The sequence below is a fragment of the Budorcas taxicolor genome, chromosome 16 (genome assembly GCF_023091745.1).
Source record: "Budorcas taxicolor isolate Tak-1 chromosome 16, Takin1.1, whole genome shotgun sequence".
In the NCBI taxonomy this organism is placed as follows: Eukaryota; Metazoa; Chordata; class Mammalia; order Artiodactyla; family Bovidae; genus Budorcas; species Budorcas taxicolor.
The window spans coordinates 66,749,061-66,773,048 of NC_068925.1; the positions used below are offsets into that span (position 1 = coordinate 66,749,061).

General features: G+C 44.4%; 1 protein-coding gene across 1 annotated transcript in view; it reads right to left on the reverse strand.

Annotated features, from left to right (window-relative positions):
• Positions 1 to 14,248: 14,248 nt before the first annotated feature.
• Positions 14,249 to 23,988, reverse strand: part of NIBAN1 (niban apoptosis regulator 1) — a 169,784-nt gene continuing 160,044 nt past the window's right edge. Inside the window, exons 11-14 of the mRNA XM_052654001.1 lie at positions 23,091 to 23,201; positions 21,249 to 21,356; positions 17,393 to 17,504; positions 14,249 to 15,433 (exon numbers count right to left, since the gene is read on the reverse strand). Of these exons, the coding sequence (XP_052509961.1) occupies positions 14,298 to 15,433; positions 17,393 to 17,504; positions 21,249 to 21,356; positions 23,091 to 23,201 (1,467 nt within the window). The 3' untranslated portion in view covers positions 14,249 to 14,297. The remainder of the gene's footprint in view (positions 15,434 to 17,392; positions 17,505 to 21,248; positions 21,357 to 23,090; positions 23,202 to 23,988) is intronic.

Here is a 23,988-nt window from a genome sequence, read left to right on the forward strand (position 1 = left end):
CTCAATTTATAGCCCCAGGATGCTTCAGGAACTTAACTGCACCTCTGACTTTGGGGGTGGAACACTGCTGCTCAACCCTCTGTCACTGCCCTTCTGGAAATCTCTCTGTGCCACAACACACCACCTCAGCAGAATGGATTACTTTGTAGACACTTCTTTCTTCTCACCACGATTTTGAATTGGAATTTTGTTAAGAGTGAACCTGACACACAAGAGGAACGTATGACACACCCCCATGCCCTAGCTGCAAGGGAATGTGGAAAAACAAGTTGGTGACTTCTAACTTAGGAACAGAGACATTTTGCCCCTATGTAAAGGCTCTTTTCTAAATAATTTAGTATTAGTTATTTTTGGCTGTGCTGTGTCTTTCTTGCTGCCTGTGGGCTTTCTCTAGTTGTGGTGAGCAGGGGGATAGTCTTCATTGTGGTGCATGGGCTACTCACTGCTGTAACTTCTCTGGTTGTCGAGCACACGCTCTAGAGTGTTCGGGCTTCAGTAGCTGTGGTGTATGAAATCTTCCCAGACCAGGGATGGAACCTGTGTTTCCCGCATTGACAGGCAGATTCTTATCTGCTGTACCACTTATCCACTGTATCTACTTCCCTTTACAGGAAGTCCCTGTAAAGATTCTTCATAAGCTACTGGGCACAGAAAAAGTCTAACAAATTCCAAAACAACTGTGTAATGCTTTATTGTATAAACATTTCATAATATAATTAATCATTACTGTTGAAAGTTTGGGCTACTAAAGGAAATATACTTTTTAGTCATGTTTATTGAGTTGTAATTTACATATGGTGCTTCCCAAGTGGCTCTTGGTAAAGAATCTGCCTGCAGCACAGGAAATGCGGGTTCGATCCCTGGGTCAGGAAGATGCCCTGTAGAAGGAAATGGCTACCCATTCCAGTATTCTTGCCTTCGAAATCCCATGGACAGAGGAACTTGGCAGGCTATATATAGTCCATGGGGTTGAAAAGAGTCAGACACGACTTAGCAACTAAATAACAACAATTTGCATATGACTAAAATCTTCTCTTTTCTGTGTACAGTTTTATGAGTGTTGATAAATGCATAAAGCCATTGAGCAAGCACCACAATCAAGATGCAGAATGGTTACATCACCTTCCAAAATCCCATTACGTGCCTCTTCATAGTCAGTTTCTCCTACTGCTCCCGCCGGTAGGTAACCAATGATTTATTTTTATCCCTATAGTTTTTCCTTTCCTAGATTGTATGATTGGAATCATACAGTATATACCCTTTTTCACTCTGCCTAATAATTTTGAGATTCATTCATGTTATTGTATATGTCAGTAGAGCATTCCTTTTTATTGTTGAGTAGTAGTCTATTATCGGAGAAGGCGATGGCACCCCACTCCAGTACTCTTGCCTGGAAAATCCCATGGGTGGAGGAGCATGGAAGGCTGCAGTCCATGGGGTCACTGAGGGTTGGACACAACGGAGCGACTTCACTTTCACTTTTCACTTTCACACATTGGAGAAGGAAATGGCAACCCACTCCAGGGTTCTTGCCTGGAGAATCCCAGGGACGGGGGAGCCTGGTGGGCTGCCGTCTATGGAGTCGTACAGAGTCGGACACGACTGAAGTGACTTAGCAGTAGCAGCAGTAGTCTATTATATGGATATACCAATTTGTTTATCTATTCACCACCTGAAGAAATTTAGGTTGTTTTGCAGTTTTTGCCAATTATTAATACAGCAAATATAGACATTGGTGTAAAGGTTTCTGTGTGAACAAAATTTTAACTTTGCTTCGATAAATACCTACGAATGGAATTACTGGGTCATGTGGAATTACTGAGCTTCCCAGGTGGTACTAGTGGTAAAGAACCCACCTGCCACTTTAGGAGACATAAGAGACTTGGCTTCGATCCCTGGGTCAGAAATATCCCCTGGGGAAGGGCATGGCAACCTACTCCAGTTTTCTTGCCTGGAGAATCCCATGGACAGAAGAGCCTGGCCAACTACAGTCCATAGAGTCGCTCAGAGTCAGACACAACTGAAGCCACTTAGCATGCATGTGTGATAAGGATATGTTTAACTCTATAAGAAACTGCCCATCTGTTTTCTAAAGTGGACATCCTGTTTTGCATTCCCACCAGCAGTGTATGAGAGTTCTAGCTGCGTCCTCCCCAGCATTCAGTCTTGTTTTCATTTTAGCTATGCTAACATGTGTTAAAAATAATATTGATACTAATCTTTGATGAAATTTCAGGACAGAAAATAAATAAAACATAGGAATCCCAGTGAAAAGTCATTTTCTATGTTCCCCCTTCTTCCCCTTCGCTTGACTATTCTTGCTCCCTATTAACATTCCTTATAAAGTCTCACCTCCTTGGGAACAAGTAGAGAAATACGGAGTAGACACAGTAGAGTTAGAATTCGTCGTAGCTGGTTACTTGGCCAGTCCAAAAAAATGTTCCATGTGAGGAAAGCTCCTTAGGAAAGAGCCAGAAGACCTGTCTTGTATCATATTTTTAGCCCTTAATTTTAAAGGACACACACCCTTGCATGTGGAAAAGAAGAAATAAAACCCACCTGGAAGTCCAAAAATTAGTGTCTATATATGCACTCTCTCTCTTGAGCCTGTTGTTGACTTTGGATATTGCTTTAATTTCTCTAGCTTCTAGATCTCTCCTTTATATTGAATCTGCTCATCTAGGTTGTGGTTTGGCTCAGTTCCTGGTTTCTGCCCCATTACTTATCCATTGTCTTTCCCGCCTTGAACAACCCTTAATACCATACTCACTGACTCTGCTGGCTTCAGACCTGCTAGTGTCAGCATTTAGACACTTGTTATTGGCTTCAGACCCAGCCATATCTTCAAGTTTCCACCCAACCCTTGCCTGAATGCTTGGGACTTGACATTATTGATGACTTGGTTGGAAACACCAGTGTAAATCAAATTTATGGATGCCTTTAAAGCCAGAAGTATAGCTAATATGTAGGATGACAGAATTAGGACAAAGAATGTTCCCATAGGTTGGAACAAAGAACTGAAACTAATAAGGTAAACTGCAGCTGGATGAGGTTCTGAACTTAGTTTTAAAACTCAGCTGCACAAGCGCAAGATGGGAAGTCATGTATTAGTTCTGCCATGTATGGAAATGACATAAGGTTTAAACAGACTACTTTCATGTGAGTCATTGGAGTGGTGCAGTAAGTGAGGCTGCCAAAAATAACTGAATGTGGGCTGAAGCTTCATTACCAAACAGAGTGAATTGGTCAAAGTGGACATGATCTCACCTTACACCACCTGTCAGACCACACTTGGACTATATAGGGTCTGTTTTGGGTCACACAGGCTAAGGCAGATAAAGACAAACTGGAGTGCATCCACTTTGATTTCCCATCACAGTCTAGTTTCTGTCTCACCAAGGTACTAGTGACATTTTTGTGAGCTAGTGGACACACTTTCTGCCTTTTCCTGTTTGACCTCGCTGCAGCATTTGACTCACGGACCACTCCTGCCTTCCTCAAGTTATCTTCTCTTTGGTTTTTTGTCATTTATATCCTTTTCCTCTCCCCCCACCTACTTATCTCACTGTGACTTTTTCTCCTCCTTTGATACAAACATGGGTATTCCTTAAGTTTCCCAGCCCACTTTCCTTCTTTAGATTCCCCAAAGGAGATCCTATCCATTGCTGGAGCTTCAATTACCAAATGGATGCCATTGACTGACTCCCAGATCCCTATTTCTAGCCTTGATATTCTTTGCACTCTTGTTCTATGTTGTTTTTTCACCTTTGGTGAGAACATTTGATCAATAAGTGCCAAAAAGTCAACAAAAAGTCTCTAAGGAGGATGATAAAGTGCCAAAAGTAGGAAAGTAGGACAAATCTAGTGGAGATTATTTGCAGTCTGGGAGCCTTTTAGATGTTTAACCATTGAAGTACTTGCTTTGCCTGAATCACATTCTGGAAAGAGGTGCTTTCTTGCAGGAATTAGGGAAGGGTTAGTAAGCAGAGAGGGAATGTTGGTGAGTTCCACTTCTAGAAATAAGGCAGGGCTGACAATGGACCAGACTTCCTTTTACTTTCTCAAAAGGAGTGAAAAATGGGAGACCTGGAAACTTACATCTAAGGACTTAACTTTTACGTAACTTTTAGAGTTTTCACTTTTTTATTTCAATGTATCTTCCCCACAGTGCTTGAAAGCAAAAACTTTACTATAAAAAATGCTCCTTGCTTCCCTTTGAAGATAACAAGAAAAGGCGAAAGGGACAAAAATGTGCCTTCCTCTGGGCTGGGGAGAGAAGATTTTCAAGAGAAAGGGTGCTAGGCTAAGTGCCTGTGTGTGTGCTAAGTCATTGCAGTTGTGTTCAGTTCTTTGCAACCCCTTAGACTGAAGCCCACCAGGCTCCTCTGTCCATGGGATTCTCCAGGCAAGAATACTGGAGTGGGTTGCCATGCCCTCCTCCAGGGGATCTTCCCACCCAGGGATCAAACCCACATCTCTGCGTCTCCTGCATTGGCAGGTGGATTCTTTACCACTAGCGCCACCTGGGAAGCTCATTAGGCTATGAGGTAGACAGAGGCCATTGAGGGAGAAAGGAAAAAAAGGAAAACACAAGGAACTAGCTTGTAATTGAGCTGTGAAAAGACTCAACAGAGGAGCTCAAAGCTGTATTACATAAAAAGAGGTGAACTGGGGGATATTTAGTCTGGAAAAGACATCTCAGTTATTTGGAGATGTTTGAAATCTGTCAGGAGGAAAAGAGGTTAGAATGTTGTATATTTCCCTGATGGAAAAAACTGGACCCATGAGATGGAAATTATAGTTGAGGATGGTGGCAGAGGAGGAGTGGAACATGAGAGTAATATTTTTGCTCTCCAACCATCAGAGTCATCTGAAAACAAAATAATTTCCTTTGGGAGATAGTGATTTTCCCATCCCTGGAGGATGACCAAAAGCAGGAGGTTTTAAAGGGGAAATGCAAGCACTGTGGATTCATTTGCATTCAGTGAACATTTAGGGTGTCTTCCAACCCTGAGTCTATGCTTCTATGAACATATTGAGTCTCTAGGCATACAGAGAAAACTCCCTCTCTTTTAAAAGTCATGAGTCGAAACATGAGAAATCACTAAAAATTTCCTCATGGTACATGTTTAAAGTACCAAAATCAATGTTGTCAGCATAAAAGCCAAAGGAATTCAGAGGAAGAAGGCTTGAAATGATGGCAGGGAGCACAGAGTGAGTCCTGATGTGGTCCTTTGTGTCGGACAATTAAAGAAAGGACATTCTTGGTGAGGTGGCATGCTACCAGATGTAAGCCCCGAAACCTTTTATTCAACCTTCATGAAAATTTTAAAAGAAACCCATGGGTCACCAGATACAACAATATTCTAGCAAGAAAGCTGAAAGTGCAAAATCTGATACAAGTGCTCTTAAAATGTTATATCCTGAGGATCATCCTTTTCCAGGGAAAAGGAGAGGGATTAGGAATATTTACAAATCAGCTATTATAGAGTTATGAAGAATACAGAATATTAGCCAGGTGGGATAAATTTTCTAGTAAAATTTATCTTTACTTGCTTTGTGGTTGGTTTTAAAATGTGTTTATTTTCCTTTTGAGGAGGACTGTAACATTTCTGAAGACTACCATTATTTTCTATAGAAAATAATGTTATTGACATGTTTGTTGGAGAGAATGGTGCTTGTTTATATGAAGCTAAATACGCTTGTCACGGGTTAAATTTTCTCACTCTCCTGGCATAATTAACATGTGTATCATGACCAATGACCTTGTTATAATTAAGCAGTATGCTGCTAAATTGCTTCAGTTGTGTCCAACTCTGTGTGACCCCATAGATGGCAGCCCATCAGGCTTCACCGTCCCTGGGATTCTCCAGGCAAGAACACTGGAGCGGGATGCCATTTCCTTCTCCAACGCATGAAAGTGAAAAGTGAAAGTGAAGTCTGCTCAGTCATGTCCGACTCTTAGCGACCCCATGGACTGCAGCCTACCAGGTTCCTCCGTCCATGGGATTTTCCAGGCAAGCATACTGGAGTGGGGTGCCATTGCCTTCTCCAAATTAAGCAGTATATAAAGTATATATTGCTAAGATGGGAAGGAATCTCTTTTAGACATTTCTTCTTACAAGACTTATAAATTTAAAAAAAAAAAAAAAAACTTTTAGGGCCTTCCCTGGTGGTCAAGTGGTTAAAACTCTGCCTGCCACCGCAGGGGACATGGGTTTGATCCCTGCTCTGGGACGATCCCACATGCCCTGGGGCAGCGAAGCCCGGGAGCTGTAACTGCTGAGCCCACAAGCCAAAATTACTGAAGCCCAGGTGCCTAGAGCCCATGCTCCACAAGAAGAAAAGCCATCACAATGGGAAGCCCGTGCACTGCAATGAGGAGTAGCTCCCACTCCCTGCAAGCAGAGAAAGCCCGCATGCAGCCACGAAGACCCAGCACAGCCAAAAATGAATTAATAAGTAAATCTTTAAAAAAAGTACTTTTAAATAAGAGACTCATTTTCCAAACGAATGCAAAAGCCAAAATTCTTTGATAGGTCAAAGTTAGAGTTGGGAATGATGGTGTTTTGTTCATTTAGTAGAGAATGGGGCTAAAGCAGGACACAGACATTGGGGAAGAATGTGACAGGGGCCAGGGCTGGCTGTGTAAGTGTTTATAGACAGTGTCCTATGGAGACAAGAGCATGGTTTGAGAATCAAACAGGAGTCATGTGAATGCTGCTGAGGCAGGTTGATTGCATCGATGCCCCAGCTAATGGCTTCCCTGAACTCAGGCGCAATGCGGTGTGTGACTGCAGCAATTCCATCCCTGAATCACACCCTGCCTTGTGACTGGCTTTGGTCAGTGGAACATGGCAGAAGTGATGTTGCACCAGTTCTGAGCTTTTTGCCTCTTTCTCTCCCCTTTTCTCCTCCTGGCTTCTGCAACAGGAATGAGCCTGCACCAGCCTGCTGAAAGATGGGAGACCACATGGAGAAGAGCCCAGCCGCCCAGCAATGGACAGGCCACGCCAGAGGCCAGCCAGCCACCTCCCACACCTGTTGGGGGAGTCAGACAGGATGATACGAGCTGTCTCCCTGGTGCTTGACCCGTAGCCTTCTGAGCAGTAATAAATGCTTCCTATTTTAACCACTGACTTTGGGAGTGATTTCAGTTTTGTAGTGATTGCTAAATGATACTCTTGGATCAACTAGCTACTAGCTGTGTAACCTTCAGAAATTGCTTCACTCCTTTGAGCCTCATTTTACTCAATGTGGACAACAGCCTTTCAATGTGGGGACTGTTGTTGCCATTTTACAACTTGTTTTAAAGGTTAAGTGGTTAGCCCCAGTTCAGACAATAAATTGACACCCATACAATTTTCTCATAAAGGACCTCAGAGCAAACCAAGTTCCAAGTCTATAGGTAAACTTGGTGTAGAATTCTGAATCATGACCTGAAAGGTGGAAAGGCTCATTAACAGTATTTCCTTAAACTGAATAATTGAAAATGTCAGTGGGGAAAAGATAACCCACAAACTGAACGTAATGCTGGCAAGGACTGATTGTTTTATCACTCTGTTCCCAGGGTCTGGCAGAGTCTGTGGTACATTAGTAGATATTGATAAGTATTTTGTGAAAAAAAAAAAAAAATCCACGAATGAATCTGGACATTACATGAAAAACATAATTTTTCCTGCTGCTGCTGCTAAGTCACTTCAATCATGTCCAACTCTGTGCAACCCCATAGACGGCAGCCCACCAGGCACCCGTCCCTGGGATTCTCCAGGCAAGAACACTGGAGTGGGTTGCCATTTCCTTCTCCAATGCCTGAAAGTGAAAAGTGAAAGTGAATTCGCTCAGTCGTGTCCAACCCTCAGCGACCCCATGGACTGCAGCCTTCCAGGCTCCTCCTTCCATGGGATTCTCCAGGCAAGAGTACTGGAGTGGGGGGCCATTGCCTTCTCCGAATTTATCCTAAACTTTGGATAAAAAGTTGAAGTTCCAAACTTAAAGGCTCCAACAGACAGAAATGAAGATGCCTTCATTTTCCCCTCACAACATCCCTCTCAAGCCAGTGTACAGAAAGAACTGTCTCCCCTGTGACTCAGGCAGCAGCACAGAACAAGGTCGGGCAGGCAGCAGGGTGCTGAAGGCCTCAGCTTCAAAATCACCTCAATGTCTTGTAGACATTCTCCAAAACGTAAACCCCACCTGGTCCCTACCCCAACAATTCCACTTGGAATTGCTAATACAACGCGAACCCTTCCCAATACATATACATATCCCTCTGTATAGGGACCAGATGGGTAGGGTAGGAAAGGATCTTGATAAAAAATTTCTTCAGAGTATCTGGAGGCAGCTGGATTTTTTTAGGGTTTCATTTGTTTATGTTTTAACTAAGAGGTCCAACTGCTGTTACAGGTTACCACAAATTTAGTGGTCAAAAACAGCACACATTTAATATCTTACAGTTGTAGAGGTTAGAACTATAACACAGGTCTCACTGAGCTAGTATCAGTGAGCAGGCAGGCCTGCATTCCTTTCTTGAGGCTCTCTGGGAAAATCCATCTCTTTGCCTTTTCCAGTTTCTTGAGGTCGACTCATTCCTTAGATTGCTCCCCTCTCCCATCAAGTGAGTCATGATTAAATCAATAGAGCCCACTGATTCCCTTCCATTGTCATAGATCTGACTGTAATTCCTTCTGACCACAGCTCCCTCTAATGGTTCTGGCTGCTGGATTTTGGATTTTAGTTCATGAAGAAATCAAAAAGGCAAGAAACAAAGGGCAAACTTAATAGGTTCAACAATCAAACCTGCCCTTTCTTGAGCAGAGTCCTCAGTTGCCACTTCTTCTGCCAGAATCCTTCTTCCTCTTCTCAGAGAACCACCATTTGCATCTCAGCTTTCTCAACTGGACTGAATTTCCTAAAATCAGGGACCACATCTTCTTCCCTGCTCCTTATCCAACCTCAAGAGGAGGGCTTTCTAGAAGGAAGATGCTGCCCATTAATTCTCAAGCATGTGCTCATGCATCACAGACTCGGGTACCATTCAGGGGTAAATTTCTTGGTCTTTCTGCATTGTTAACCTCTTAAGGACCTCAGGAAAACCCAGTGGAGGCCGCTGTCCCCCAAACTAGGAGGTGGCTCATAGTAGCTTGATTTGGAGGAAATTCGGCTCTGACTTGCCCTCCCAGAGGGATGAGTGTTCAAAAACCCGTGATCAAGTCTCATCACTAAAACAGAACTATCTATGTAGACTGAGGGTGGCTAAACTTCCCAGAATCACAGATTCTTAATAGGGGGTAAGGGATCACTGACTGTTATCTTCACTTGTTTCTTCATCTGTGATTGGGGATATTTATTCAACATTCCTTGAGCACTTGCTATCTTCAGGGACCTATGCTTTGCTAAGAATACAAAGATTAAAGGCAGGATCCCTGCCCCAAGGCACAGGTCAGGTGGATGACTGCAGCAGAGAGAGAGGATGACTAGAAGCAGACAAGTACATTTGGCTGGGAGAGTTTAGCAAAGCATTATTGGGGGTAGGAGCCAGGTGGGGAAACTGGCCTGATTTGTCCTCTCACAGGAAAAATGGGAATTGGCTAGATGGGGAAGGGAGGGACAGATATTCTTGATAATGGATATGGCAAAGGATGAGAGACACTCAAACTGGTGTGGCTCCAGGCTTGTGAGGAGAGAAGAGCTGTTAGTTGACTCCTCCCGAGACCTCCATCACTTCCATCCTGGCCACACCAGATGAACATACCATCTAAGAAAAAGACATGCTATAGTGGTTTCATGATCCCCCTCACCTCCAATTCCAATCTGATTATTGGCCCGAAGTAGAAATTCTGGAGGCGCCACCAGAAGTTTGCTATGGAAGGAGGAGATGGAGGGAAGCTTATGCCACGCCAAGTGTCCCCATCACTGCCGGACACGATTTCTCCAACACGCCTCCTCTCTTGCCTGAAGCTGTTGGTGTAAAGTTAAAGTTGAGATCATAGAAAAGGCTTCTGCCAAGTGAAGAAGCAAACACCCATTCGGAGCTCTCCCTGGCTGTGTCCACCCTGAGAATTTAAGTTTCGTCATATGAGATCATGTCCATCGTATATACTTGTGTCTTCTACACCCACTAGAGCACCTCATACAACAGATGCACAATCACTGTTTTTCAGATGAATGAATTTATGGATGAATGAGCAACTGCGGATACTGGTGAGTAAATATTGCTTTGTTTATAATTACAGAAAGAATGGATATATTGCTCAGTGTTGCCCACTGAAAACAAATTTGTTTGAACAGCAATTCAATTACATCAAGAGTAATTGCCCATTACTGTATTATAGACCTAATCCGATTCCCACAGAAATTAGCATATGCATTTTAAAAGCATGATTACAACTGACATTAAGTGACTTCCCTGTGGATTCCTTCCTCATGGCAGAAAAGTAAAATTCTGTACTACACTGACTCACTTTTCCATCTCTGAGGAGTTCCTCCCAATTCAAGTTTGACATTTGCTTAAAAGATGAAAACAGCCCCATTCCAAATAAATATAACATCTGGACACTTTCTCAAGGACAAACATTTTATTGCAATATAGGCACTTGGCAGGGTAAATATGTGGTTACAAAGTGGTTTAAGTTTATTTGCTTTATATAGTGACCAGAGAAATCAATCCACAGTGTAGATCTCCTTATTGAGGTTGCAGACTTCAGAAGCAAATTGTAAAACCCACTTGTTTATGGTAAAGAAGGTACATGTAACTGACTTTTTCACCGAGTGAAACTGTATTATTTATTTTAGTCAGTGATGTCTTTCTCTTCCCCAAATTAAACTTGCTAGGTTAGCATACATCATTTAGCACTTTTTATAAAGAAATGAAATCACTTATCTGAGAGAATCGTGGAACCCTTTGAAATCACTACCTCTAATCTGAAAGCTATGAAACCAGACTTGAGAATCTTTGTAGTAAAATGCAGAAGACGGGGGATGAAGACCCATAGTTCTTCATACTCAGTCTCTTTCTAAAAATTTTGAACAAGCTGGAATCTTCTCCTTGTTGTCTCCAAAATGCATTTTTTTTTTTTTTTTGAAATGAGTTTACTCTGAATAACGCAAGACACTACTGACTCTGCTCTAAGCTGCAAAGGAAAAACTGACAAGCGAATTCTTTTTTAAGGAAAATATTCTTTCTTTGTGAAAGGTCAATAAAACATAACTAGTCATGGAATTTTTGCCAAAAACCACGTCTTGAGGTTTTATGCATTTCAAAGAAATTTGTCCATAGGAGAGAGCCTCTGAGCAGCTTGCCGAGGCTTTTCCTGCTGCTTACTTAAATCACAATAACCTTGCTCCAACGTGGAAACCACTGAAGCAATCTAGACAAGTCTGTATCAAAAGCAAGAGAAACCCAGTAATAGGAAACTATTCCACTCAACATGTGAAAACAAATAAGGAAATTTTAATGCACTTTAATTTCCTGTTCCGTTGTCAAATGGAACAGTCACCTGACTTAATCTAGTGGACGTGTCTTTTGTGAAATACGTACAGAAAACCTGCGTTCTCAGCTCCTCTACCCGCAGATGGGTAGACACTGATGTTCATCCGTCCAACGAAATGACAGGTACTGTCATTTAGGGTTGGAAAAATCTCTCAGCTTTCCAAGTGGGGCCAGGAGCCCTGAGGTGAGCAAAAGGGAGGAGGCTGGAAGCTTCTACATGGGCTTAGCCTGCGCCAGGACCTCCTTGCTTGCTGATCACCATTCTCCTGGAGAGAAGGGCAGTCCTCGGGGAGGCTGGGCACTGGTCCTTTGGCTCTCGGTCTCACAGGGCAGAGCATCAGACCATTTGGCCACTTGCCTTTTGGACTTTGGACTTGATTTAAGGGAAGACTCCCAAGGGCAAAAAGCCCAAGTAAAATGTATCTCCTTGCCTGACAGCAAGCCCCAAATAGCCCCAGCACAGCAGTGTGGTTGGTGATCAGTTCTCACATTTCCTGAGGAGCCTGACACAAGCAGTTCCTTGTTAGGCACTAGGGATATTAAAGTGACTTGAGAAGCCAGGGACCCATTATTCAAGGCTACGTGTGCAGGAAGTACACAGGATGACTAAACCCTAGCATCTGTCCTTGAAGGAAAGGGCCCCTGGAAGAGACAGGAAGTAAACATAATTGCAATATTTTGTGCCAAATGCAAGGATATGAGTGAACACAGGCACGATGAGGACCAGGGAGGGGAGTGACCTCTGCGTTCCACCCATAATGCTGCTGCTGCTGCTAAGTCACTTCAGTCGTGTCCAACTCTGTGAGACCCCATAGACAGCAGCCCACCAGGCTCCGCCACCCCTGGGATTCTCCAGGCAAGAACACTGGAGTGGGTTGCCATTTCCTTCTCCAATGCATGAAAGTGAAAAGTGAAAGTGAAGCTGCTCAGTTATGTCCAACTCTTCATGACCCCATGGACTGCAGCCTACCAGGCTCCTCTGTCCATGAGATTTTCCAGGCAAGAGTACTGGAGTGGGTTGCTGTTGCCTTCTCCACCTATAATGAGAGGATCTAAACACGTTAAGTGTTAGTCACTCGGTCATGTTGGACTCTTTACCACCTCATGGACTACAGCCTGCCAGGTTCCTCTGTCCTGGAATTCTCCAGGCAAGAATACTGGAGTGGGTAGCTAGTCCTTTGGCCAGGGGATCTTCCTGACCCAGGGATTGAACCCAGGTCTCCTGCTTTGCAGACAGATTCTTTACCGTATAAGCCAAGATTGAAACAATTCAATATGAGAGTATACTGATTATTTTTCATCTCCTATGACCCAGAAATCCAAGCAATTCTTCACAGCGAGGTGGAGAGAGAGATATTTTAATTCCTGGTTAAATGGTCAAACTATGGACAAATTCTTTAAAAAAAAAACCAAACTGATATTAACTACTTGCTGATGATAATCAAAACAAGCTCTTAGGACAATATGTTGAGATCTAATTTTAAAATTTGTAGAAGGAAATTTCAAGATGTAGACCTGGGACTAAAGCTTTTAGAAAATCATCTGGTATTTTTCTGAAGGACAAGAGAATATATCTTTTTAATCTTTGGTAAGAAAGTTCATTCCACCTTAACATTCACAGGTAAAGGTCATGATCCATTCAGAAGATGTACTGCCATCTATTTCCATTAAAGTAAGTTCTGAGAGAAAGGAAGAGAGCCATTTTCACCACAGGATCAGTGCCTGGGACATAACAAGACTCAATTTGCTAAACAACTGAGCAAATAATTTCCATTGTTGGTAATATCTTTGGAACTTAATGATTTATAGCTTGGTTTCTCTCTTTCTTCCTTTCTCTCTCCCTTTTACTTCCCTCTTTTCTTTCTTCTTTTATTCATTTATTCACTTTATTCCCTCCTGGGAATAAATCAGGACTGTTCCAATGCAAAGAAAGAAAGTTGTCATATTTTGAAAATCAGTATATTTTTTTTTCTTTCAGATTAAATGCCTTTGGATCCTTTCATTTATGCTAGACAAGCACCTAATCTTTCTTTTTTTTCTTTTGTTCTTTTTTGTTACTATGCCTAACACAGCATGTGTCGTAGAATAGCTGTTCAAATAATGTTTAATTGGTCGGCTTTATGCTTGATAATTTAGCTAAGCTCTTTCTCTGCACAGTCTAAGGCTAATTTGGAAGGCTTTCAACCTTAAACATGCCAAAGAAATTTCCTTGCCTCATCTGATGTTCTCCAAAAAGTGATTAATTAATAAGAATTAACAAGATTAATTAGTAGGAAATTGATCGCGGCATTAGTAAGAGTCCCAGCCAGCCCCCCAGACCACAGTCTTGCTCTGTTTCCGCTCAGCCTTCCTGAGATGTCTCAGGCTGATCGCTCAGGCTCTGTGGGCTGCACACAGCAGGCGGGAGGGGCCGGAGTTCACCATCTCCCTTTCCTGCAGCCGGGCATGAAGAAGCCTTAAAGTGCATTAGAAGAGAATGTGCAGGGTGCCCAGCTGTCTCCTCTGCCTTCCCTGCAGCCCCGTCCCACCCTGGGCTCCTCAGCTGCCTCTCACCCCACCCCGACACACGCCATTACCTTTGTAATTCTTACTCAAATGCTAAAGCCATAATTCATGGGAGGACAGTTCCATTCCACAAAGGCTGGCCTCAGTGCTCCTGCCCCGCGTGCAATTCCCTCTAGTTCATGATACAAATTAAAAAAGTACTTCATGCTTTTTTTTTTTTGGTAACAACTCACAGGCACCCGCCCCCCTCCCTCTTTGGGCTGAGTTTGTTCCAAGAAGGACTTTGGCCACGTTGTCCCTTTCACTCCTCTGAAGGGGGCTCTGGGGGGTCTTCTCTCTGCGTATCTAGGGTATCAATGTTGGTGACGTTCTCCACCACCCACTGACACTCGTGAACGGGGTCGGCCTTCCTCTCCTGGGCATCCTCGCTGGTGGCAGGCTGGGCTGCGCTGCAGCTCCCGCCCACCGCCTCTTCTTCCACAGAAACCTGGCTCTCCCTGGGGCTGATGGGGTCAGAGCGGAACACGCAAGCTTCTAGGGGCACAGCCTCAGCCTCCACAGAGCACACGGGCCCTCCTCCTTCCAGGGCGCCTAGTCCGGAAGCACCCTCTGTGAGCTTGCTCTCAGCGGGCTCTCCCACCTCTCCCGGCTCCTCTGTGGGGTCTGGGCCCCGGGCCCCCTCACTGAGCCCCCCGCAGGCTGGCTGAGCGTCTGGAAATTCTCCCAGCTCCACCCCGCTGGCCTCGGCCTTGGGAGCTGGACCACAGGCCTCCCCCTTGCTGACTTCACTTTCTTCACAGTTGTCCTGACCTGAGGCAGATGCTTGACTGGCCTCTGTGTCAATTTGGGTTGCTTCCTCTTCTTTTTCAGTATCTTGGGGAACAAGGGCCTCCTCATGTGTATCTTTCTCAACCTCGAGCACAGTGGACTCCTCTGGTACTTCGGCGGTCACCGTCAGCAAATTTCTGAGCTCCTTCAAGGAGCCTGCGGCAGAGCTGGGCTCTGTGTCTTCCTGGGGGGGTCCTTGGCCCTCAGGAGTCTCTTCCAACTCCAGCTGTGACAAGCGTGTGCCCAGGGCGCCTGCTGTCACCTCTATAGCCACCAGATTCACAACCGGGCCATCTATACTTGAATCGATGACCTGCGTGTCCCCATCTGGGGGAGGGCTGGACACAGGGAGGGAAAGGCCTTCTTCTCTGGCCAATGGACTAGGGACCTCTGGCTGTTTCATCTCCCCTGCCTCCTGGAACACCTCATTACTCAGGATCTCACTCTCTGAAACTCCGGGGAGAACGGCTGAGGCTCTCCTGGCAGGGCTGGCCTGGTTTGACCCCGCAGGAGTTTTTAGATCAGTGAGGCTGGACACGCTTTCACTGGGCAAGGCCATGTTGTCTTCAAACAAATTGTGTTTCTTCAGGATAGCAGCCTCCTTTATCACTGAGAGATACCAGAAAGCAAAACATGTTAAAACCTTGCCCTGATTAATCTGGAATTTCTGATTCTATCCAGAAGCTAAACTTCCCTCTCAGCTTTTCTAACCGTCTGAATTTCCCAATTTCAAATTACAGCTTACATCTAACCCTCTTTCAGGAAGCCTTCCCTGAAGACCAGAGCTTACAGGCTCATTCCAAACCCTGGACCTCTGTAATGTTCACTCATTCATTTATTCAAACAGCACAATCCAAAGATGAATGAATAAAACATGGCCTTGGCTTTGAAAGAGGTCAAATCTACTAGCATCATTGGTATCACCCTTGGAGCACCCCCCACATCTCATTAGCTGCTAGTATGTGCGGCTGCAGTGTGTCTACTTCGACTGACACTCCTTTAGGGCGGGACAGGCCCTTATTTTCTCTGCTTTTACACTCAGAACAGTCCTGAATGTGTCCTTAGTACTGAGCCTGCAGAGAGAACCTTATGACCTGCAGTGTCCAAACTACAGGCCTCTGTCCATCCAGCTCAGTCCTAGAAGGCCCCGAGAGGAGTAAAATCAATAATAACAACCATTTCCTCCACATCCTCTCCAGAATTTATTGTTTGTAGGTTTTTTTTAATGATGGCCATTCAGGTCAGAGTGAGGTGATACCTTATTGTAGCTTTGATTTGGAGTTCTCTAATAATTAGCATAATTCACATAGCAATTGAGCATCTTTTCTTTTGTTTGTTGGCCAACTGTACAGCACAGGAAATTCTATTTACCCGTGCTGCGGTGACCTGAATGGGAAGGAACTCTAAAAGGGAGGGAATGCGTGTAAATGCACAGCTGATTCATTTTGCTGTACGGCAGGAACTAACACACACTGTAAAGCAACCATCCTCCAATAAAAATTAATTTTAAAAAATAACGACAACCAGCAGCTGACGTTTTTGACAGTCAGCCTCTACCTCTGGCTGTGTAGGCTGTACAGTGCCCAACAATCTCACACCCAAGGGGATACCATTCACATCACAGATTTGTGTATTCAGCGGAGTAATTTTCCAGCAGGCTGCAGCAGCATGTCCTGCTCAAACCAAACCAGTATATCGTGACAATTTTTTGACAGAGAGCAGTCTGCCATCTGGAGGAAGAGAGCTTTTTCCCTAATTCGCCCAAGGGTGCTGTGGTGGCCTGGCAGCGGCCCTGACTGAGCGCCTCTTTCTGTGCAGATACTGAGATGACATCTTTGTATTCCTCGTCTCACTGGATGAGCTACTTTGACCTGGGGCTTGTGCTTGGCCAGCTTTCTTTGTGGAGACCAGATATGTTTCAAGTCTATAGTTTTAGGGACAGCCCTCTCCTGTGTATTTCTATCAAAGTTTTCCTATCTACACTCCTATCCTGAGCAGGGCCTGATTCCATGGGATACTGGGAGCCAGAGTCCTAATGGGACTCGCCAAGGATGGAGTCACAGCCCAGTGTATTCTGTCTGGCTGAGTGGAGGTGAGGAATGTGCTGAGAGGGCAGAGCAGCTGGGGAGCCCTGCTGCTGAATCACCTGCTCCAGGCTGGGGAGGCGTTGTAAGCCTGTGGCCAAGAAGAGCTCTTTTTCCTTTGTTCTGTCTGGAACAGCCGGAGGAGGCCAGCTGTTCATGAGACATCCTAGGTTAATCTCTCTAACCTTAGTTTTCTCATCTGAAAAATGAAGCTTAAAATTCCCAGTTCACAAAGTTCTTATTTGGATTGAAAGCAAAATAATATCTAATGGGCCAGTGGAATGTGAGCCAAATCGCGACCGCTCAGTGGAGGTCAGCAGCCCTCACTTCTTTGGTCCCTTGTCCTGTCTTCCCAGCTCTTGGTGTCAATTTCCTCTTCCCCTTTCATTCCTGTGGACAAAACCTAGCTGGCCCTGTGGGGTCCCCGTCAGGGGTGTGCCCCTCTATCTAGAGCTTTCTCCAGCACCAGGGAAACCTTCCATACCTTTCAGACTTTCGTCTAGGAGGATCTGATGTAAAATCTCCTCGTAGACATTTTCAACATGGATCATATTGGTGTGATCTGCAAAGATGTACTGCTCATATTTCTGAAGCTCCTGGAGAAGGAGAGATAAGAAGATAAAGGGACAACACATGAGACACCAGTTTGCAGAGGAGCTCTGGAAAGGACAGCTGTCCCTCTTGTTCCCCTTGGAGTGTGAAGCATTGGTCACCTGCTTCCTCTCGCCCTGACACCATGACCTGGACTGGATTCACGCGCTATGCCCTTCGAGGGGGCAGACACCAGAGACCCTGATGATCTCAAGGCCTTGTCAGTGGGTCTGGACATTTCCTTTTTTTTCTTCTTTTTTAATGCCAACAGTACTTTACTAAGGTGTAAGAAATACCGAGAAAAATGCACACGTTTTAAAAGTAGAGCTCAACAACTTTAAACATATAAATATACTCAGATAACCATAACCCAGATCAAGGTGAACATTCCCATCACCCCTATACCTTTTTCCAGTCTAGACTGCTCACCAAGAGATTAAGCTCTGATGTTGTGAATATCACACTAGATTAGTTTTTCTTGTTATTTAACTTTATGTAAATGGAACCCTGTACTCTTGTTTTGTGTTTGTGTTTGGAGATTCATCCATGTGCTGCATGTATCAGTAGTTCATTTGTTTTTATTGATGAATGGCACTTATTATATGGATAAGCTAAAACTGTTTATCTATATTCCTACTGCTGGATATTGACTGTTATGAACATAATTGTTATTGATATTCTTGTGTATGATTTTGTGGATTTAGGGGCTACTTGAGGGTATACCTAGAAGTGAGATTGCTGTGTCCTAGAGTAGATATATGTTTAACTCTTAGGATGCGTCCCATTCTCAGGTGTGGAGAATCCCTAGTCACAGACTCTTGAGAAACAGTCTCCCCTTTCCCTCCAACTGGCCCTGAAACTCCGTGATTCTAAGACAATCCAGGCATCACACAAAATCCTTTAACACTTCCTGCTTTCCAAGGGTCTCCAGGTGGTTTGCCTTTTATCGGCATGAGGTCAAGGAGGGGATCAAAATGAGCCAAGTCATATCCTTGGGATTAACTCCATAATGCTTGCACCTGATAGTGCAGGATGGGGGCTCCTGACCCCTGGTTCTTAGAAAGCCAGGTCTTAGCAGTGGGATTCAATGGCTTTTGCCTGGAGGGAGGAGATTTACAGCAGGCCATCAGAAGCCACCCCATTCAGACTCTCAGAGCCAGGACAGGGGGGTCTGTAGCCCAGGACCGGATCCCAGTGGGTAATAATGGGACCCCTCTCTACCCACCCTAGGGAAAGCCACAGGATTAAAGAGACATGCGCTTCCGTGACCCTGAGAGGGTCTGTGAGATAAGACGGACACACAGGTAAGTGCCACGTGGGCAGAGCACAGCTCAGGGACTGCACACTGCCCTGCACTGGCTGTGGGACCCTGGGCAAGCCAGCTCACGGCTCTGTGCCTCTCTCTTCCTCTGAAAAATGAGGTTTGTGTCTTTCATCTCCCCACGTGATCTTCCACTCCTTAGTTCCCTGTCATTCATCCCTCGGGACGGGGAGAAAACATGGCGCTGGGAAGTCCTCTCCGTCCCCATAGGCAGAGCTGGGCACCCTCTTCCAAACTCGGCCACCTCTCTTCCCCACAAAGCTCCTGCCATGCTCGTCGCAAAGTGCGTGCTGAGCCTGTCTGCTGTCTCTAGGCTGTGAAGCCCAGGACAAAACAGGGACACTGGCTGGGCACGTGCCTGGATCATGCCTATACATGTTTGCCGAATAAACAGCAGGCCTTTGAACTTTCAACCAGCTAAGTAATTGTGTGGAAAAGAATCATTCCGAGGGGCACTTATCCTGTTGTGACATGCACAACTTTACAAAACAGTTTTTCTATATTGAATTGACTGAATTGTGACACATATTAATTCCCTGGATCTGTTAAGTTGGAATTAAAAAAAAAAATCTCCCTAGGCAATTCTAATGTGCAGCCTGGGTTAAGTACCGCAGATCTTAGAACCAAGGGAAATACACTCTAGTAAACTAAAGAATCTTTGCCTGAAGCAAATGCTCCCCTAGTTCACCCACTCTGTAAATCCAGCTGTTTTTAAATTTCTTGATACTGATACAATATTCCTCATTACTGAAAATGCCAGGCCTCAATTTCTCTCCAAACCGGTCTCTCTTGATTAAAAATCACAAGCGCCTCTGAGAGATTTGGTATAACTGCAGATGGCTGGAGAGAGAGGAGCAGACAGAAAGAGAGGCTTTTTTTTTTTTAACTCTTCTCCTCTCGTGGGAGGACGTGGCTCCAAGGCCCCCACATTGCCTTTGGGATTTGAAAACAAAAATACCTTACACAGAACGTCTGCATGCAGACATGTCCAAGTGGACCGAGTCATTCTTTGAATGGCTGGACTTTTCCAGCCATAAGATGGAAAATCATATAGGCAAGAGACAATCATATAGGTAGATTCTTTACTGCCCTGACTTGATCAAACCTTTTCTAAGAAATTTACCCTCAGAAGTAAGTGCCAGGTACTTGGTATGCCTCTGGCTTTCTGAAGAAAAACAATATGTACAGAATATAAAAATGATCAAGGAAATTTCTGCAATAAAATAACTCATGCACTGGACTTTAATGTTCCATGTTTGGAGACTCTCTAAGCTGCAAAAAAGCCCTTTTTAAATTCTAAAAAGCTCTTTAATATTTGTGCCAAGAGGGAGCCAGCCTTGCAAAGATCCCAGCTTGCAGATCATGAAGCAGCAGAAAAACGAGTAGTAAATACCATTTACTGAGCGCATCCCATGTTACCAATGAGTGCGAGCTGACTTCAAACTCTGGTGGATGCCAGCTCTGTGACCTTGGTCCCATTACTTAACCCCTCAGGTTTCCTCATTTGTGCAATAAGGACATAAACAGTACCTGCTCACAGGGTTGTCATGAGGATCAACAAGACAATCCATACAAAGTGCTGAGCATGTGGCAAGCACTCATCAAATGGTCACTGTGTCACCCTGGTCTTCTCAGTCTTAAGAAGGATACTGCAAAGTATTATTACCTCCATTTTCTAGATGAAATCTAGGCCAAGAGACAGGAAAAGGGTCTTGCCCAAGGCCCCAGAGCTGATATGTGGAGGAGCTGGGACTTGAACCCAGGTCTTGACCTGGGCTCCTTAGTTGGCTCACTTACGACCCTGTGCTGAAGGTGTGACCTAGTCACACCTTCACAAGCGTGGCTGTCACTAGCTGCCTAGTGTCCATAGAAGCTTTAGATGGTTTTAGTTTCTTTGACTTCAGTAAGCAAATATTACTGAAATTACAAATATCCTTCTGAAATTTTGTGACTTAAGGTCTTTTCCTGGATGGAGTGGTCAAGTTTCAGAGGCTGTGTTGGGCCTATGGTGGGCGGGTGGGGGTGGGGGGGTGTCATACCATAATGAGGAACAATCCGTAGGCACTCTATTGTAACCCTTAACTTGTTTCAAACTCAGATCATTACTCTTTGAGATTCTGTCTTGTCCAAGGGTTGGCAAATCCAGACAGCTGCTTGCCTTTGTAAACAAGGTTTTATTGGAACACAGACTGCACATCTGTTTATGGGTCATCTATGGCTGCATTTGTGCTATCACGGCAGAACTGTGTGCTTGCAACAGAAATAATATGGCCATGAAGCCTAAAATATTTGCCACCTGACCACTTACAGGAAAAGTGTGTTGACCCCTCCCTCGTCATCTACTGCTTGTAAATGCATCATGACCAAAAAAATTTACTTGAACTTCAAAGGCAACAAAAGCAGGTTCTGGAGTAACCCATCTCCTTACTGGTTTGCACACGGATGCCAGTGCCTTCTGCAGGGTAGGAAGTGTGATTTGAACGAGCGCCTCTTGAAATATCCTCTTCCGGATGGTGCTGCTGTCATAATCATATTGCTGTCGGTACAGAGATAGAAACGTACGCTAAATACAACATTACAACCTGTTAAATTTTGTGTAAACAAAAAACTCAGCAACTCACTTCGTCTCCCCACCTCCACCCTCCTGTCCTAATTTCTGAGCACCCTAGTGGTGTTGCAAGGTTTCAGAGATCTTTCTATGCAGTTCTCTCACATTGCAGGTAGAGGTTACGACTGATAACGACCCATCTCCGTCATCCCTCTTACAGATACGAAAACTGAGCTAAGATCAAAGCAGAGAGTTATAAAATTGAAGACAAAACTAGGGGATGGGTTAAAACTTCATCACCCCTGTCTTGGGTTGGTGCCTGGGAGCCCTGATCACCTCCTTCCTTCACTCTACATCCTGAAGGCGGGATTGGTAGGTTGCAATGATTTCTGCCAAAGAAGACAGTGTCTGGCTCACAGCTACATTAGCACTGTGGTATGTTCAACAAAGAAGTTCAGTATCTAGAATAGGAAAGAAGATGTCCTATTGACTCATGGAACAGCCAACTCTAGAGACTCAGGTTTGATTTTCAAGGGGGTTCAGGGAGAGGGCACAAACTGGAGCATAGTCACAGGGATATGTGCAGAATGGTCAGGCCAAACAAAGGATGGTTAAAGAGATTTATGCCAGAGATAACTTGGGGTAGAATCATAGCTCTATTCAAATAACCAAAGACTACCATGTGGAAGAAGGGCATGAGAAAAGAGTGTAGAACTAGAATTCTCAGTGGTCAGAAATTTGACTTAGCAGTGGGAAGTATGTTCTTGTTTTAAAGTGTCCAGAGAAGAGATGGACTGTCCTGAGAGTTAAAAATTGTGTTGCCATTGTGGGGGGGGGGCATTGACCTTGATACTATCTTTTCTTTCTCAATGGCAAGTTCATTATTTTGTGTGTTACCATGGCAATTATTGCTTTTAATCTCAATGATTTGGTTGCCAGAGTTTCCTACTGCCTGTGAGGTATTAAGACCAGGTCTGAAATTCAGGGACTACCTCCTAGGCTCTGTGAAACTTTGATCTTCCGTTCCAAAGCTCTGCTTAGGGAAAGTAGGTCATAAAAAATTAGTGGACTAAGTTTAGGGATAGTTTTAGCTCAAAGCTCAAGTAGCCTATTAAGCTTACGTAAGTCAAGTTCTTGTGAGGATCAAATGAAACAGGATAAGTTTAAAGATATGCCCTCTATGTATGCAAGCTCCTATTATTACAACTATTTTGATATACACTGATGCATGAAGCACATTTAAAACAGTTTCACACAGCAGCTGTCCTTTCCTTGAAGTAGTTCATTTGCCATGAGGTTTTGATTTTTCTAAAAACTGTTAATTTAAATGGGTTTTACTGTATTGCAAACTCGGAAGAAAGAGAGTGTGTGTTTAATAGTTTCATATTCCATGCAATACCTATCACAGTTCTTTGCTTATAGTGGAGAGTCAGTATCAAGTCCAATTGCTATGTAAGTAAGCCTAAGACACGGCACTTCTGGCTGGTGACCAGATGCTGAGGACCTGTGGTCCCTAAAGTAGCCACTAGATGGCAGAATAGGCACGACAGTCGAAGGGGAACTGCTGTGAGAGGATTGTCCCCAGTTATCAGGGAGAAAGGACCCGGCACTATTTTTAAAGGGGGAGGCAAGTCAAAGAGAGAACTTGATATTTTCCACATAACAAAAGAAACGAGTCATGGTCTTGCTTCATGCTTCCCGCAAGTGAGAGAACAATTTTACCTTTAAGACTCGGAGCTTAACCTTCTCAATGGCGACTGTGGTTTTGGAGGCCTCTCCTTGGAGATGTGGGGAAAGCAACTGCTCAAAAGTGAATACTGCATTCTCCATCAGCTAGAAACCAAAGCAACACAGAAACAGAGGGCAGTCAGAAGCTGGGATCGCCACCCTCGGGTCAAAGTCAGCTTGGAGAGAAAGGAGGGCATGACCATCAGAGATGGACCCTGGGGGTGACCCAGGGCAACAAGTCCTCAGTCCACTGTGTGGTCTGTGAAATGCATAAGCCCACAACCACAGTGAGGTCAGTAGGAAGCTGGGAAACACACACACCTGTCCCTGTATGTGTACATGTATGTACAGATGTATGGATCTTTTCTTCTCATCTCTCTTTCCACCCCGCACTGGAAAACCCAAGACCATGGGATATCATCATTTCCTGTGGTCATTCCCATCCCCTGCAGCCAGGGCTTAATGAAATGAGGTGGGAGGCTTCTCAATTATTTTTTGGCTCCTTAGCTCTGCACCTCTCCTTTCAGATGGATGTAAACCATCCCAGCACATCTCTCACTCCACTTTTCACCCTGCCACCCTACTTCTCACCCTTTCTCTGCCAGGCTGGGAAAGGAGACAGGGTCAAGGCTCAGTGGAGCCCGTGACTGTCACACGCATGGGTTAGGAAATGGAAGTGGTTCTGATTTCTTCTTCTCTGTGCTTATGCCTGTATCCATTTCACCATAGTCCAGTGCTGTCAAAGGAACTTCAGTTAAGCCGTTGGCCAATTTTGCTCCTCATTCATCTTTAATCCTTCACAACTCAGAGGTTAGATAATAAATAAAATGTGCCACTTAATCCTGCCTATAACTTTTAAGGAAAAAAAAAAAGCTCCTTTCTTCCCCAAGCC